This window comes from Megalops cyprinoides, chromosome 3, assembly GCF_013368585.1.
Source record: "Megalops cyprinoides isolate fMegCyp1 chromosome 3, fMegCyp1.pri, whole genome shotgun sequence".
Taxonomy (NCBI): Eukaryota; Metazoa; Chordata; class Actinopteri; order Elopiformes; family Megalopidae; genus Megalops; species Megalops cyprinoides.
Genome location: NC_050585.1, coordinates 29,269,870 through 29,289,338, shown reverse-complemented (window position 1 = coordinate 29,289,338; position 19,469 = coordinate 29,269,870). Strand labels below are relative to the sequence as shown.

The 19,469-nt window shown below is 39.7% G+C and overlaps 1 protein-coding gene across 1 annotated transcript in view; it reads left to right on the top strand.

Moving 5' to 3' along the window:
• Nucleotides 1-547: 547 nt before the first annotated feature.
• The window catches only part of rxfp2l (relaxin family peptide receptor 2, like), a 36,768-nt gene continuing 17,846 nt past the window's right edge, over nt 548-19,469 (top strand). The window contains exons 1-4 of the mRNA XM_036523800.1: nt 548-635; nt 3,893-4,033; nt 5,775-5,846; nt 9,432-9,537. Coding sequence (XP_036379693.1) covers nt 548-635; nt 3,893-4,033; nt 5,775-5,846; nt 9,432-9,537 — 407 coding nt within the window. The remainder of the gene's footprint in view (nt 636-3,892; nt 4,034-5,774; nt 5,847-9,431; nt 9,538-19,469) is intronic.

The window sequence follows — 19,469 nt, the reverse complement described above, 5'->3', positions numbered from 1 at the left end:
TGTTGTGGAATCTCACAATCTCATAAGCAGCAGCAATATTTTAGTAGTAGTAAAGTACCCAGTGGTTCAGCAACACTTCCCTACATATGTGTCTGTTGTCTCATTATGCTGTAGGTACAGCCTACACCATGACCTGTGAGCACTTAAACATTTACACCCTGTCCTATAAGACAATTGTTGTGCAGGGATCACAGGATTTACATTTCTGTGAAAACAAGCAGCCCATCTGAAATTGCAGTATCTAGCTAGCTGGAAAATACAGAGAAGTATACATTTTATTTTAGAACCTTACATTTGTTTATTTATTCGAAATGGGCTGGTGACATCTTGATTCAGTAGTAGTAATATAATCAGTTGTAGTAACAGAAGCGTCTGACATCCTGAAGAAGCTGAGTGCAGTGGTCTGGATAGTGTGTACGGTTGGAAGATCAGTTGAAAATAAGAGGGAGCCATTCCCTGTGAGTCTTGGTAGACTAACACCAGCATTTTGAAGGGGATACATGCTGTCACTGGTAGTGAATGAAGGGGAGATCAGGAAGGAAGGGACATGGGAGAATTTGGAGACATTGTGGACAAACTGGGCAGCAGCAATCTGAATAAGCTGCGGGGGTTTGATCGCATATGCAGAGAAGGCAGTAAGGGGCGAGTTGTGATAGTCTAGATGAGGGAAAATGAGGGCTCGAAAAAGGAGTCGAGTTGACTAGGTTATGAAGAAGGGCGCAATTAATCCAATGTTGTATAGGAAGAAGCAGATACTACTAACTGTAGGACCTGCAGTCCGTGTATGTCAGTGAGGCTGACTATGTCATGTTTTCTAAGGTGATGGTCAGGTTTTGGAATGGAGAATATTTGGCTGGAATATACAGAAGCTTGGCCCTGGACCTTGAAGCTCATGGTGTCACAGCTGATGTATCACATCCACAATGACATATCAGCTAGGAAATCCGAGATATGTTGAAAAAGCCTTGGTATCAGACAGGGGTAAACAGAGGAACAGTTGGGTGTCAGCAGAATAAAAGTGATACAGGAAGTCATGGGAAGAAATGACAGAGCCAAGTGATCTTGTTCACAAGGAAAACATAGGGCAGCCAAGGATTGATCCCTGAGGGACTCCTGTAGAGAGGCTCAGTGGAGTTGAAACAGCACCTCTGCAGGACACCTGATGACCACCTTGAGAGGTAAGAGAAACTCAGCTGAGAATAGTACCTGATAAGCCCATTGCAGCCAAGGAAAACAGGAGGACATGGAGATTTACTGTGTCAGAGGCTACAGAAGGATCTAGTAGAATCTGCACAGCAGATTGGGAGACTGCCTTTGCAGAATAAAATTTCAGACATACAATACAGCCATCCGCATTGCAGCCAGATTGTTATTGCTCAAGCAGGCCATTCTGTGTGAGAAAGTGTTAAAGTGTATTAAAAGCAACACGCTCAAGCGTTTGGAGAGGAAAGATAGCAGGGAGATTGGGAGGTACTTGTGGGCAACAGAAGGGTCTGGTGTTCGTTTCTTGAGAGGAAGCGTGACCTCTGCTTGAAGACAGAAGAGGCACAGCCAGTGGTCAGGGAGTTGCTGATAAGTGACGTAATGAATGGAAGAATATCAGGTGTGATTCTCTGGAGAAAGGGAGAGAGAGGCACGTTCAAGAAGCATGATGGTGCATGAAGGTAATGAGACAACACGAGTTCAGAAGTGTATGCATTTGTGAGTTTGGTATGGAGAGGGCAGGATAAGGGCTGGTGGCAGAGTGATGGGTCATGGGTAGATTGAAGGAGTTGTGGATGGTGGCAACTTTCTCCTCAAATGAGAGAATAAAGTCATCAACAGTGAGAGTAGAGCAAGGAGGGAGAGGGTGGAGAGAGCAGGGCAGAAAAGATGGATGTTCCTTAATAAAAATAAAAATATCTGATGACCTAATGACAGTTTTAATTTGTGCCCTTAAGCAAACAACTTGAATCCAGTAAATCCAGTATGAACCCTATGACATATCATCAAATTAGCACACTATACGGTCTGCTATTCATACCCATAGTGGGACACTGTTAGATTTCCCAGAATTTCATGCTGTTGTAAGTGTAACTGTTATGTTTAAAATTAGGTGCAATACGTTTCATGAGACCTGACACTGATGCCATTTTAGCTGACTATACATAAGATCTAAATTTGCTTACAGCTCCCTGTTTTGCCTTATGGTGGTTCCCACATATATGCCATTATAATATATTTGTTTTTTTTCCCCATTGGTTTTGTGTCATATATATATTCATCTGGTTATAAATGGGCATATATTGTTTCTGTTGGTTTTGTGCTATGATTTATATTGATCTGGTGATAAATGGACATGTGCTAAAGTCACATAACAGTTTTGTATTATCCTATTAATGTAGTCATCTGATTATTAAAGCATGATGATGGTGCAAACTCAAAACCCCATACCTGCTGATATTTTTTGCAGCTGTTTAGGGACAGTCCTTTCTTGAAGGTAGCAGTATTGCTTGTGCCACTGTGGTTACTGCTGGCAATATCCTTCCCTGAGAGCTCCAAGATGACTTTGCAAGCTGTTACATTTTAGGTTTCAGCATCCCCACATTATGAACTGCTGAATCTACCCCTGTTCTAAATTACTTAAACTTGTCTCTCACTCAGCACACCATGAGAAATGTTTCATTTTACTAACATTTGGGGATGACAGGTGCCAATTTCATTTACACTCTTTGTTGTGTTGATGAAACAAATGACTCCATTACTTCCTTCAAAACTGTTTTGCTAAACCACAAACAGATTATTCCAGGTCTGTCAGACATTGGATTGTAATTTGGTATTATGTTCAACAGAAAAGTTCACCACAGGAATGCCTATAAGTCTCTTATAAGGATTTAGATAGATTTTTAATGCATTCTAAATTACAGCAGTAGTTTTACACCAGGGTATCAGAAGCCAACACATTTAGAAACAGTACACAACCCTCTAGCAAGGCACTAAAGACTTCTAAGACAGGTCAAACAGAGCTCCTGATTAGGATTAGTCTTTGTTTTACCAAGGGATCTTTCTGAAAATGGGCTTCCAATTCGATATAATTAAACATTCAATGCTTCACTTCACTTAATCAAATGTTGCTTGGTATTCAGGAGTTAGTTCCATACTTCAGTGTGAGCAGAACTTTGATTCACTTTGTGTTTATTTTTCATTTCTCATCTAATGTGGAACGAGCTCAGTGATTAGATTCTACTTTCATTTTCAGACATGCTTAATATTGTTTGCTAATTGCAATCTGTTTTTGTGTTTGTTGTTTGTTTGTTCTTTGTGTGATTGATTGTACATTTGATATTAAATGAGTGAAACTTCTATTTATTATTAGTACTGTTTTTGTTTTTATTATTAGCCAGCAGCTATATCACCCTACAGCCCACTCCTGCCAAATGGCTGAAGCTGTGTGGGACTGAATTTGGTTAGCATTTGCAATGTGGTTTCAAGGGTTGCTGGGAATGGTGTTAAAGGCAACAAGGTGCAGTCTCCCCATTAGTCTAAATGTTAAAACAATGTATAACCAATTGCAGGAGCACTGTGCCATAGGAGATACTGTCCTTTGGATGAAATGTTAAATAGAGGTTTTTACTACTTGTGGTATTAATGGCATTAATCAGAAACTTGTGGAACTGAGAGTTGTGGGTTCACCAGGGTCCTGGATATGACTGTCTTGATCTACTAATGTAATCGCCCTGCAGTTTAAATTGGAAAATGAATCATTACTTAACAGACATAGCATTTCGTATTTTGTGATATATTTTGTTACATTATCATCGCAAACGGCTCAAATTAATGTCGCACGCGAGATGATGGAGATCTTGGTGTGCTCAACCCAATTTGGAAAAACTGAGAGCTTATGTCTTCATAGAGTCATCCACTGACAAGCAGTATCCAGACGTTTGCCCCTTGGGTCAGTTCCCCTGTGGAAACTTGTCCGTGTGCCTGCCTCAGCCGCGCCACTGCAATGGTGTGCAGGACTGCACCAACGGAGCAGACGAGGAAAACTGCGGTGAGTCAGCTGCTGGGGAGCTACTGAGGGTGAGAGGTGAACGGAGCTGATAACACTGACATCAGCCAGAGATTCTGCAACTGATATTAGTCATTTGAGATCACAATGAAAAGTTTGATTCCATTTCCTCTTCTCTGTTATTGTTAATATAGGGGATTAGAACAGAGGTAATGAAAACACCACCAATTCATAAGATTAAATCTTAGGCCCTAAGGGTATTTTGCTGGTTCTTTGCTCCTTTTACCTTTTACATGCTGCTCCCTCTGCCAATACACCCACTTTTGTGCTCAAACCTGCAGTCATGTAAGGTGCATCATTAAAAACCCTACACAGTAACCACCTACATGTTACAAGGACTAACCATAATACAAATTAAAATTTGCCTTATGAAAGTGGATCTGCTAATCATCTTTTGCCAATAACAATACCACTTTGTATGCATTTAGCAACATGTTTGGTATTTATGAAACACAGAGTATTGATATATAAACTCTACATACAACAGGCCCAAAGAATTAGTTATACAAATTTGTCTCACAAGAAAGCATTATTGATATATTTTACATCATTCAGAATTGAATGATGTGAAATATTCAACTTAAACAGTACAGATACTTGAGTGATATTAGCACAACTCCATTCACATTCAAAAAACAAAGCCTATTCCTAGTATGTTTATGGTCACTGGAAACAAAACTTACCTATGACCCAAAGGCAATTTTTTGGTGATACAGCAGGTGCTCTGAATCAGAAGCAATAATAAGGACTTTACGTTAAATGCTTGGAAGTGTTATGCTCAGACATGGGCAATGTTTACCCCTACGTCCAATGGGATATACTATGATTCTCTCATGAGGAATTCTACGATTCTTAACACGACCCAGCTGATTTTTTCTTACAAAAAAGTTTGTCTCAGCTAGAAACAGAGCGTATCACAAATAACAGGTGTTGCTACATCATAAATCTACTTTGCTTCAGCTTTCAATCCAGACAGCATGGAAAGAGTTTGTATTTCTTTTCAAATTCACTGTGCCTAGCAGGGCCCTCAGTCATGTATTTTGGTTGCGATGTAAAAAGCAAAAGAAAGCATGCACTGTGGACTACATCAATCGACCAAATTGTATTTCCTTTTTTTTTAGACTGCTTAGTACCATGTGTTATCAAGAGATTCAAGTGCACCTAAAGGGTGATGCCACATTGAAGTGGTTTCAAAATATCAGCTCAAACGGATAGGATTAAAAGACAGCTGCCACTGCCAGAGTGAATGGTTCCAAAGAGGAGTTCAAAGAATTATCCTTGGCCATCATGAGATTCTGTCAGGAACCGGCAAGAGCCATCCGACTTTCATGAAACTAGGACTTAAACTGCACAAAGGCATTGGAGTGGGCCTGTGACCAAATACATTACTGCTTGTTTTCTCCAAAGAACACTGATACAGGCAATATAGAGCCTACAGACTAAAGAGAAACCAAGTGAAAGAAGAAGGAATTCGCTGAGAAAAATAAAACCTACATATACATACAGTATATTTATATAGTGTGTGTTTTTGTCGGGCAACGGTGTGTAAACACAAATAAGGCTACAAATAAATCACGTAAAATATGTACCTAAAATAATTGTTATATGGAAGTGATTTGAACTTGTTGACATAAACTGATGTGCATCATGCACTTCACACTCAAACACTGACAAACTGAATTGATGAAATTGCTGTCCTCTTCCTTTTTCTACCCTCTGAAAGTTGATAACAGCGGATGGCCTCACCTATTTGATGCCTTTCTGAAGACAAACATCCAGGAGTCAAAAGAATGCTGTGAGTATACGGATTCACAGATGCTCATCCTCTCAAAGGGGGCTGCTGAAAAGGCAACAGGGGTCAGCTAAGCCAAGGTTTGTTAGTGTGTTTGATGGAAATAAATCCCACAGAGTCTCTATCTGTAGCACACTATCAGGCGCTACTTTTATTTATTCCTTTATTTATTTTGAAAAAAAAGAATTCAGTAAAAGTCAGCTCCCGGCCTATTCACAGTTTCATCCAGATATGGAGTTATCATTGATTTGCTCTGACAGATTAAGGTCCTTTGAAAAGATTAAAGCCACTCCTTTAGGACATCAACACTGCCATGTGGAGTTCCCCAGCAGGAGATTATGCACTCACTTTTTAATTGTGAAAACATAGTCATCTGAGGCAGAAAACAGCTGCTTTTGAATAAAAGACAGTGGAGTGCATGTATAAAAGTTTATTGTGATGCTATCAGTAATTGAAATGCAGTTACTGTTGTTTAGCGAATCTTAAAAGTGTATACAGGGAGCTTTAATGGCTGCTTTGTGATTTACCATCAAAAATGATGACACACTGACATACACGGAAATATTTGTGCTTTGAACATCATTAAATTGAAAGGACATTTCCATGGTCTTACCATAAAATTTAGCACCTGGCTGGGTCTTAAGCAGGTGGTGAGTATATAAACACTGATTATCTGGCACAAATAAGTAGGACGTGTGTGTGACTGATATCAAATTATCGAGATAAGTATCCATATTATTGGGGGGGATGCCAAGATTCCTCTGCCTACCATTCACGGCAAGACCAGGAAATTATTTTTATGCATCACTTGTTTTCTAAAGTGATGAACAGTAATGAATTTGGCAGCATGTCTCCACCATGTTTTATGCATTCTTTCTATTCACAGATAGAAATGTATGTGTGTGTGTGTGTGTGCGTGTGTGTGTGTGTGTGTGTGTGTGTGTGTGTGTGTGTGTTTGGTGGGAGGATAAGTGGTTTCATCCTCTCTGTTCTGGATTTCTACCTCCATGTTGTCTTAACGGGCTGCTAGACCCCTCTTGCTGCCGCTGCTCAGCTCTCTCTGTAATGGTCTGATACCCTAACCTGCCTTCATTCACTCACACGCCCAGAGCCACCTCTCCCTCCTCGCCTGCCCATATCAGTCCCAGTATTGCTCCTTCATCTAACATTGCTGACAGAACCGCTGTTCTCCCCCGGGGACTTAAGCGAAGGTGCAGCATGCCAGGAGCTTCTCCACACAGCCTCTTTCATTTCTAACTTTCGTGAGAGTATGACTGACAACACGGTCAGAAACCACAACCATCTTTCCTGGGACAGTGCCTCTAGGGTTTGGTGCCAAGGAGATAAAACCAAAGAGGTTTCAAAATGGGAAAAAAATACTTCTTCATTTTTTAACTGAAAAAAAGTGTTTAAACAAGGATGCAGGGGATCTGAGAAAAAGAATCGCAAAAAAATATAATCTCAGGCAGCAAATAGAAAATGTTAGCCCAGGACCGCTAGCCACTAATGAGGTGTTCCCTGTAAATTGCCAACACAATTGACTTGAATAAATGATGAGGGGAATATTTTGGCTGCTTCCAGCTAAACCATAGGTCTCCCTCCCAGTGACTTCCAGTAAAGTAAAGAAAAGTTGATTACCATAATCAGCTCATTTTTGCTTACTGTATTGGTTGTGCTGATTCTTGGGGCCACCCTGTTGGTGGGACAGTGGTACTATTCAAAGATTGCTTTTCATGACCTACGCTACCCCCTCCGCCCCCCCCCCCCCCCCCCCCCCCCCCCCCGCTTAATTTCAAATGGCATCTCTCTCATTGCACCATGTTTTACCCCTGTTCCTCATTTCTTCCAAACACACAGCTTTACCTTTTCTCTCTCTCCCTATTGGCCTCATTATGCTGTTAAGCCATTTAAGCCTGTTAACTAGCCCTTTACTTTGGTCAAGATGACCCAGCAGAGATTTCGATGTCCTCAGATGGTCTTTGCTCTGCTGTTTCCCCACACCTACTACACCTATTCCCCTGGTAGGCCGTGTGCAACTCTCTCCTCTGTCCTCATGGTACATAATAAACCATTCCCCTGATCAGTCAGGGAGGCAGCCCTTACTCTGTGACTCTGAAAAGCCATCTGCAGAATTTCAGATCATAAATCAAAGTGAATCAGTTTCACTCTAATTAATGACGCCAGTGCCACACCTCACTGGGATAACAGCTTTTAATATATTCTTGATCTGCCCACATTTCAGGTCATTGGAATCGTGCAGCAACCTCGCCCGGTAGGTTTTGACATTGAGAACGTCTCTGAGCCACACTTTAATCCAGTGTATACCTTAATGTATCATCCGTGTCTACTTGTGTGGTGTTACTTTGAAGGCTTTCTTGCTGGCCTTCTTGAGGTTTTTCCATCTAAATTCAGCTCTGCATCTGCCTCTACAGACTGGGCCCATCACCCAAGTGTATTCAACTTGATGATCCTCATCTATACTTAAACACAACAAGCCATAAAGGTCCAGCTGAGCACTCCAGTTTTGTTTTCCACATTCATGAACTCCACGCCAACCACTCCTCATTAGTCCGCAGCCTACTGCTTTGTGGACCATGTTTTACCTCTGTTAGTGCAGAACTTCACCAACTTCTTTACGGGTTTATTCTTGTATTTACATGCATGTAACGTATCACTGCAACAAAAATATACAAAAAAAATGACATGTAGTGTGTACTTTGCAAATAACAGATTGATACACTCAAAAAATTATGATCCCCCCCATCCAGAAAAATACCTAAATGAAATCAGAATGACATGATTATGTATGATGATGCTTGGCTGTGAATGAAGCTGGACTTAGATTCACACTACCATGAATGTGTCAGAAGATATATTAGCCTAAAAGATATTATCACTCAATTACATCAGTTTTACAAGATAAAGTGATCTATTTGATACCTTAGGTTACTAATGGTTCTTACATATACAGTTACAACATGGTTCAAATGGTTCTATTTCTGCAACTATTAAATGTATTAGGTGATAACATAACTATATGTTTTAATGGGCTGTTTTGCAGAATATAGAGTACATGGAGACCAAATCTATGGGGAACAGGAGAGGTATCTAACATGACATCAAACAATAAAATGGAGATGACATATCAAAATCTTTTAACAGGAAGTTGACATTAGACACAGGCCTAAGGTTTGTCTTCTGCACAGTCCTTTGCTTAATAACGGTCATCCTCTCTTAACACTGCTTCTCAGCATGTGCTCATTGCAGGCGTCTACACTTACTACAATACACTCACACAAGAACTCAGCTGGAGATTTTAAATGCTGCTCTTAAAAGTGACCCCACACTTAGTTCCATCACTGCTTACAGACAACAGACTGTCACTATAGTGAGGACTTTAGGCATGGCAATTAGTGTGGTGAAAGGCAGGGAAAATATTTTGATTCAATTGTATACCAGTGAGGAATTTCAAATAGCCAAGGGCTGCATTGCAGGATTGCATTAGCATTCCTGGCACAGCATTTGATGACTTTGCTAAAGCTCTGAGACATGCTTGCTGACCGTTTTGTCACCCACTCTGTGTTGCAGTGCTGGACGTGTTTCCAGACATGTGCCACTGCAAGGGCAGGCGAGTGAACTGTAACAGCAAGGACCTCCTGGATGTGCCTGCTGTTTCCTCCAACGTCACCGCACTGTGAGTATCAGACACCTGCACCTTTGTCATGGTCACTGGTTTGTGTGAGTGATAGCAGCACCCAGACCTTACCACACTTGCTGACAAGCTGCATTTGATTAGTGTCTCACTTTTGTTTAGATTTATAGAATGCATTTTTACAAATGAATAAATTGCCCACATCTCTTCTCATACATACCTGTATGCAATAGTAATCTGACTTTCCTTACCTTGGTTTTCTTTTGAAACTTCACATTTGGAGTGTCTTTCAGCACGGGTATTTGCTTCCATTGTATTTTTAGATTTTGGACTGAGGTGTTTAATTGTTTTGTTTTGTAATTGTTTAAATCCCATTTGTGGACGATATACTAGATACCACCAAGTTGCTAATTGAAAGCCTGAATCCTACGGAGTGTTAGCTCTTGAGGAATAGCATTACCTAGGAATACCTAGGATTGCCAATTCCTTCTTAAAGGTACTACAGGTTTCACATTATTTTTTTATCCTTTTGATCTATAACATCACTTCCTCTAATGCGTTTATATTTTTTAAACTGAAATAACATTTATAATTATTCTCTGTCCTTGCATGTCTAACATCTTTAAAGGTTACATGTTAATGCCTGTAAAATGCTTTAAGAGTATCTGTAAAAGAAATAAAATGAGTTAAGCAGCTTGTCTCATACATAACGCCTCAAGAAACAGATGACCTGTTACAAACATGCATTCTGTTATCGTGCTATCGCTCCCACGGTGACAGTAATTAACCTGGTAATATGATTAAAATGTGAATGTAATTACTCAGAAATGTACATGGAACCAAAAAAATACTTTTTTAAGGTCTCCCCAATGTTATCATCCTAATGTTAGAATCACACATCAGCAATTACAAATATTATCTAGAATTCAACTTACAATTAGACATAATTATTTTGTGTTGGGGCTGGAGGGTCACAATGCCTACAGCATGTTAGGCAGAGAATACATGCCAAGTCTTACTGATTTCCATTAAAACAGAAATACAGATGATGGTACTATCCTCAGACTGCATTTCCATAGTAATAGATGACGCTACAGACATACTGCTTGTTTTGCTACCATAATTGTCAAATGAGCTGATTATCATCCTTGGACACACTCTGTAGCTACCATGTTTTTTTTTTTTCTTTGCCTTTTCCCTCCTTACGCAACCTTGTTTTGGAATCACCAATTGTATGTTAGGCCCATCTCATAGCAACAGCCACAGAATTTGCTCCAGAGCACTGAGGCAAGACAAGTATAGTCCTTTGATATACTACAGCTAGCTTTCACACAGCAAATCACACAGTGTACTACAGAAGAGTGGGCACTCATTGGAGGACAGGTGCTACTCTGCTGTCAGCCAAGCAACTACCAGGTACCTGACGAATTGCAAACAAGGAAACCCTGGCTGATCTACTCCACCCTATGATAGGGAGAATTAACACTATTTGTTTGAAGCCTCCAATGTGGGCTCCCAGTCATTTTTGGCAAATGACATGGCTGGGAATAGAACTTGGGCTGTAGAACTCAGCTTGTGTTCAGTGCCTTAACCACTGAGCCACTGTGTTTAAACTAGCACTCGGTGTTGCTTGAAGTCAGAAAGGAAACCTGTTTCATAATGGTCAATGCAAGCTACAGTACATAAGTACAGTACATATATGTTATGAATGCAATTTGCCAGACGTGTATAATGCGTGCGTAATTTTCCAAAGACTAACCAACAAATAGTATGCATTTATAAATAAATTTATTCTTTATCTATTATTTATTAATAAATTTATATATATTTATATTTATATTTATATTTATATATATATATTTTTTTTTTTTTTTTTTCATGCATATACAATTCACCACGAATCACTGAAAGCTGAGCATGAGCTAAGCTATTCAATGTTAAAATGCTTTAATTGAACTGAAAATGATATGGGCCTGCTGGAACAGGTCTTTCAAAACCTGCAGCTGTATGACCTGAGTCAGTTCATTTTTCAGCCATGGCACTTATACACAATATTGTACTGTATCACCTTCTGATCCTGTAATATTTCACTCTTGCTAATGCACTGTTAAACAGAAGATGCTCTCTCCTCAAGTGGAAATTGCACACATTCCCTCTTACCATTCAGTTATGTTCCAGCTGAAACTAGAGCTGAAGGAGACAGAGATTTGTGAGGCATGTTCCAATAGACACTAGGATTGGCACTAGGTGTCAATCATTCTATGAAAAATTGCAGTAACTGGGTGCAAGACCATATGCCATAACTGCGTAGAAAAAGTCATTTGATTATTGTGATACTGCAGCAAAATAATACAGGAAGGTTTGGTTTTGATGGATTGGATTGCATTTCTTCTTAAAATGAACTGGTAATTTTGATTAAATCCTGGTTCAAGTCATGCAATTCACTTTGTCATAAATTCATAAATGCAATTCATTAGTCATAAAACATGACCCCATTTTAATGTGCAGTTTACGTTAACTGTCCACTTTGACTACAAGCATACCATGTACTACAAGTGTTTGAAAGGGACATACAACTCTTTCTGCTTCCTACAAGAGCGCATTGGAAATGCTCTACAAGGATCTGACTACCCACATGCCAGAAGAAGTGTCTATGGAGTCTACAATCAAATTGTAGCTATTTTTGTAGATGCACAAGCTGAGCTTGGATAAAAAGTGCACATTGGTATTGGTATTATAGGCTACTGATTGGGAAACTGACTCACCTAGTATTATTTTCTTTCTGAAATTCCCTTCAAAAGACTGAACAGCCATACATAGTTGCAATGTGTGTGATGTCAGTGGATTCTTCAGTGCCTCATACTGTAAACCATCTTCCATAAGCAGACAGCAACTCCTCAGATATATATCCAGGAAAATTTTATACAGTATACAGCATATACACTCGGTGACCACTTTATTAGATACACCTCTCTAATACTGGGTAGGACCCCTATTGCCACCAGAATGGCCTGAATTCTTCATGGCATGGATTCAACACGGTGCTAGAAACATTCCATAGATATTCCGCTCCATGCTGACATGATAGCATCACACAGTTGCTGCAGATTTGTCGGCTTCACATTCATGCTGCGAATGTCCCGTTCCACTACATCCCAAAGGTGCTCTATTGGATTGTGGTCTGGTGACTGTGGAGACCATTGAAGTACACTGAACTCATTGTCATGTTCCTGGAACCAGTTTGAGATGACGTGTGCTTTGTGGCATGGCACATTATCCTGCTGGAAGTAGCCATTAGAAGATGGGTAGACCGTGGTCATAAAGGGATGCACATGGTCAGCAGCAATACTCAGGAAGGCTGTGGCATTTAAACAATGCTCAATTGGTATTAAGGTGCCAAGAAAATGTTCCCCACACCATTACACCACCACCTCCAGTCTGAACCGTTGACACAAGGCAGGATGGATGCATGGATTCATGTTGTTTACGCCAAATTCTGACCCTACCAGCTGTATGTCACAGCAGAAACTGAGATACGTCAGACCAGGCGATGTTTTTCCAGTCATCTACCGTCCAGTTTTGGTAAGCCTGTGCCCACTGTAGCCTCAGTTTCCTGTTCTTAGCTGACAGGAGTGGTACCCGGAGGGTTCTTCTGCTGCTATAGCCCATCCACCTCAATGTCCGACGTGTTGTATGTTCAGAAATGCTTTTTTGCATAGCACTGTTGTAACATGTGGTTATTTGGGTTACTGTCGCCTTCCTGTCAGCTTGGACCAGTCTGGCCATTCTCCTCTGACATCTGTCATTAACAAGGAGTTTTCACCCACAGAACTGCTGCTCGCTGGATGTTTTTTGTTTTTCACACCATTCTCTATACACTCTAGAGACTGTTGTGCGTGAAAATCCCAAGGGATCAGCAGTTTCTGAGATACTCAAACCACCTCATCTGGCACCAACAATCATCCCACAGTCAAAGTCACTTAAATCAGATTTCCTACCCATTCTGATGTTTGATCTGAACAGCAACTGAACCGCTTGACTATGTCTTCATGATTGTATGCATTGAGTTGCAGCCAGATGACTGGCTAATTAGATATTTGCATCAACGAGCAGGTGTACAGTCACTGAGTGTATATGTGAATACTATCAATGTAAGATAAGTGTTTTCTGCATGACATGCATGTAGCAACCAATAACATAAAGTAATAAAACATTCTAATCAATAATGTAACAACATTTAGCCAATTACTTTATCTTAGTTAATACATCATTAGGCAGTTATTACATCATTGTTAAAGCTGTACCCTGATGTAATAGCTTTAACCTATACATGAATACCTTTAAGAATAAGAAAACAGCAAAGGATAGGTTAAACAACATCTCAAATCAAAATGATGCTGCGATAGTTAGTCATGCCTTTTACCCTTTTTTCATTCTATCTTTAGCCAAGGATAGAATGCAGAAAATGCACCTTCCTACTACTTGCATTTGCCTTGTCAATTTAAGCAATTATAGTGATTAGGTATATTCATCTGTAATATGCAACACAAGCCTTTCCTGGACTCTCTGCCAATTATTTAGCTCCCAAAACATCAAATAGCATGGCCTCTATATTGGCATTTCTGCAATTTATAGACATTTTCTTTAAAATGCAACTCATGAATGTTATGCAAATTGGTCTGGTTGGGTGAGTTTTCAATTTGCTCTCATATTGATCAAATATGTTGGTTAAAATACTGCTTGGACCCCTTAAACTGCAAGCATTTTTGTGTAGTCTAATGTATGTTTTATTTTTCTGATGAAAGTCATACTGTGTGCTGCAATTGTTTTTAAATCACATCATTTTAGCATGTAATGTGTTCTGTTTCATTGTAAAATGCAAGTGCCTCAGAGAGGGGTAATCAGATTGCTGTTATTATTAAGGGGTTAATCACCATAGGTGCATTGGTTTTCTCTTGACGGTGTTCTGTTTTCTTTGTCTGATTTTTTCCTGCCACTTTGGGAAAAATAGCTATTTAATCCAGATTATATACTTGGCAGACTTGCAGGAGACTGTGGGACATATCCTATCAGCTGCCCACTCAGCTCACAGCGACAGGTCTGTACAATGTAATTGAATTTCACAGCTGTAGATCAAAGCAGTTGTGTGAGATCAAACATGGGGCCATAACTCACATGAAATTGAGGCTATTTCCTTTTGATATTTGTCCCCTGCAGTAGCCACTTCCATATTCTTGTTTTAATGTGTTCCAATTCCAGTTTAGGTTTGGGTTGGTGCTACTACAATGGTTATTTTGCTTACTGTAGAGCAATTTCCAAACCGTTTGTGACTGAAATCATGGCTAGTTGTGTATTTTTTGCACAATTTAGAAGACTGTTTCAGAATCATAAAGCATCTGTGTTTATCACAGCAGGGTTGTCAATCATAAATGTTTGCACTGACATAACCACTCAGGTTCACTTTTTTAACTGACATAACCTAAACAATATAAACTGAAACAATAATAAGGTATTCCAAATAGCTCAGTGGTTAAGTGTTCGTTCTACCTCTGCAGCACTGTGGTAAGGCCAACATTTGATTGGAAAAAGTAGACAGAGTAGGGAAACATTATACTCCGCCGGGATTGGCCCAGAGTAAAATCTAGTACAGTACTCGATTTGGCCATTAGTCATCAACAGCTATGTCTTAAAATCTGGGAGGCCTGTCACCTGGTACTCCATGAATTCCCTTCTCCAATGACACTTTCATCCACAATCTTTGGGAGAAACACTACAAGCTGGACAATGTCTTTTGAGCTTGTTGTACTTATACAGCTTGGCTGAACAACTTATGCAAGTATCTGCACTGTGTTATTGATAGGCATGCCCTTCCTAACACAAAGCATTCAAATAAAACTACAGAACAGTTTTCATGAGCAGGCTCATGACATGTTGGTCCTCCACTTCACTTAGGCACCATCTTATTTGCTTTTGCTCTGGTGTGCCTTGTAATTGGTTGAGTCTGTGAAATCAAATGTTACTCTTCTTTGACACTGATGGTCACAGAAAGCACAATGAAAACTGATGATTCTTTTCAGCAGTGTAACACATTCATCATGCAGATGAGTGGTATCTAGAGAGTTCTGCTGGCGAAAGTTTCTTAAAATCACCAAAGCTGGTAACACTGTGGCCAAAAAAAATTCACTTGATGAGATCCAATAGTTGCTGGGCAATTGGTTCAACTGTAAAATCTGTTATTTTCATTGACTTAGATGACTTAAAGTAGTTAACAAGGGTCTCATACTGATCCAAGTCTGTTATTTTCATCAGATGACTTAATGTAGTTAACAAGGGTGTCATACTGATTCAAGATTCTTTGAATGCAATCAAGTAGGATAAGACAGGGAATTGAAAATTCTTGAAATTCCTTGAAAAGCCGTTGCCTTTTGCAACTGTTGGAAAAAATGAAAATGTATATAAATGTTCAAATGTTCGCCATCATCAAGAAGCATCTTGCAAGCATCAGATGAGTAGAGGGCAGCAGCATGACAGCTACAATGAATGAGGAAAACATTTGACTACACTTCTTTGAGTCCTGACAGTGCAGAGTTCTTTGCCCCAATCATTACATTAACCCCATCTGTACTGAGTGCCATTATGTTGGATGGCAGGATGATATCCTCATCAAAACAGAACATTTTTGTAAAAATAGTTTTCAGCTTTAGGCACATCCACTAACTACTCAAATTTTTTATTGTATTCCAGCCTTATCAAAATAAATTCCCAAAAGAGCAAGTTTCTCATTGGTAGTAGGTCTCATTGGCTGTTTTTATTTGCAAGGTCTTTCCTTCTCTTTAAGGTTCTTTCCTTAGTACATTCTTAGTTAACACTGATGACAATTTAGATGTCACCCTTTTAGCCAGAATCACTAAACCAGTCTTCAACACAGTCAAAATGGCAAATTAACAAATTAACAGCAAACTGTTATGCACAATATGCACAAGTTCAGTTCCACTTTCATTACATGTTGACAAACGGAGGCTTTGATATCCTCTGCTCTGCTGAGAAAATGTGTTATTCCTGAAGACTGAGACGGCTGCAGCAATCCCACTGTTTTACCCAATTAGCTTGGCTCTTAACATGTCACTCCACCATTAGCAATAATCCTTAAATTGAGATCCACCTTATTCTCTCAAGAGAATAGCTAAGTATCCAGTGACATCACTAAACAAATGTGTTTAACCATTAGTAATATTCAGAGCATGTGCATTAGGAGCATCAAACCTACCTCCATTTCTGTGCCCAATTACTGCAATCATGAATACAAAAGGGCCAAAATGCAGATGTCATGGGCTGATTTATGGGTCATACTGGGTGATCTTCAGTTTTATTACAGGAGATCTTACCCACACAAATTCATAGCCATTTTCATCTATTTACTGATTTACAGACACACTTGCATTGTTTTGTGCAGACAGAAAATTTAAGGACTATATTTAAATTCTAAGATTTTCACCTTTAGTGCTTGGACTCATTTGCATGAAATGTTCTTGGATATTAAAGTTACTCCTTTCATCAGGAGTGTGAAAGTGATTGTCAGGACTCAGGCACGGACTCAGACACGGACCACGAGTGCTCCAATTACAGGCGTTTATTAACAGAATCGTCAAACAAGCAGGCAGTCCAAAAACAGGCAGGGTCAAAATACCAGGTAGGCAGTCCAAGGGCAAAACAGGGATCAAAAACAGAAACAGGCAGGGTCAAACCTTGAAGGCAAGCAGATCAGGCAATCAGGACAGAAGGGCAGGCAAAAACAATGTCGAGGAACAGGCGAGGCAAAAACCAGCAAAAAATCCAAACAGGGAAAAAACAGGCAGGAAACGAGACAGGCAGAAACACTGAAACGATCTGGCAAACAACACAGAGACAAGCAGGGTAGATATAGGGCTGGGCTGATTGGGTGATGGGAAGCAGGTGTGCAGGCAGGCAGGTGGAAACAATCAGGTGGGTGGAGACAGGGCGGAGAGCGGGGCAGGGCTGGAACACAAGGAAAACAAAGGCACATGGACAGGGAAAAACAAAAACACAACAGCTAGGGGGCGGGAGCCCTGACAGTGATTTAGAGACAATTAAGGTGTTCACCTCATTTGCCTCTCAATGGCTGTAAAATTAGCAGAAAACATCAGCCCGGAAAAGGATTGCATCATGTACTGAAATTGATTACTCTAAGTCACTGTAATTACTTCATACTTTAATTAAACACACGTGGGAAGTGCAAGCAATAGAAGAATGTATTTTATAAAATATAAAACATAACCTTAAGAGTTGCTGCTATAAATAGAATGCAAAAATAAGGACAGAATTGATCACCACGTCAATATGATTTAGACAATTTTGAGTTGTAGGATCCTTTGTTGTGAGAACTGATTTCTACTGTAATCACAGCATTATTTTGTTATCACATTATTGGTCATATAATGTACTAGCAAATAAAAACGTAAAGCCTAACCAATAATAACAAGGAAACATTTACTAAGAAATTCATCAAACAATTGCATTATTCAATGAATGTTATTAAATTTTTGTACATAACATTTGATTATCTAAGACATCATTTACTACATTATTTATTTACTACATTATTGATCAGTAATTATCTTATCACTTAAAGGTTAATGTACTATACTCAGATATTACAGTTATTACTTATTCTGTCATGTCTTGCTATGCATACAAGCCTAGCTAAATAATTTAGCCACTTCTCCAGGATCAAGTCAGCATTACACTAAATTCAGCATAACTTCCAGCACCGCGTCCATCTCCATGCAGCAGCCAAGAATTCAGATCTTTTCATCTTTAGATGTATTTACTGGAATCAAATGCGATGATTTTATCAGGTGCATTGCCTTTTCCTTTCTTGAAATGAATAGCTAGCTACTGTGAGGTTGCACAGCGACGAGGGACCGCAAAACAAGGTGGCATCAATCAACGTGAGATTTGTGGGTGGATACATACCAAAAAGTGCTGTGCATCTCAAGCTGGCTGTACAGTCAAAAAGTTGACTTATAAAACCACAATCCAACCTATATAACAGAGCCTGGGAGGTGACATCGATTTCTTAATAAAATCGTGTGCAAATTTTAATGTTGTGCGCAGATTCACTGCATCGTGTCCAGGACTAAGTTATTTGTGCGCAAGGTTTAATGAATTCGTGCTAAGGCGCAGTGCAGATAACGCCCTAGCTGTGCCACTAATATCACGGATGTGGCATAAAGCGGATCCATAATCGCTCTATCTTAAATTTATCTATTTTACTAACAAACTGTGTTAAGCTACATACCTTTAACAACTTAAAAACTAAACGGTTCCCCTACTGGTCCCTCTCTCGCTTCTCCCACGCCCCCCATGATTGGTGAGAGGTTCCTCATAACGCTGTTACAAACTGTAGGAAGGGAGACCGAATTTAACAGTTTAATTTATTGAGAGGCTGAATTTATTGATTAGGTTACATGGAACATCATTCCGCCAATAAAGTAGTTACCACGTTTGTCAAGATTCGGCCGCTTAAGTATCGTTACTAAAATTAGACTCCGCATAACGGTGCTGTTTGAATGCGCTAGGTAGATATCCAATGGACGATCTCTCTTACAGGGCTGTTGAAACATCGTTGTTTATTTCATGTTAACGTTACAGAGCAAAGTTCAAATGCTGGCTTCAAAAAACTCCTTACCTCTCCTTGTTGTAGCCATTCATTTATGTCGATTCACGGTACAAGAAACATCCCCGTGATTAGTGTAGGCCTACTATCCTCTGCATCTCCGTTAGCTAGACATATTTGTCTGGCTAGCAACCTTGCTTTAATTTGCTAGCAGGTATATGAATGTCATGAATATGTGCAAAGCTAGGGCTGTTTTTAGGAACCGTGCAAATGTTGTTCCGTGTTATCAATAAAACTCCTTTCAAATTAAACCGTTCAAAGAAAATTCTGGAAATCT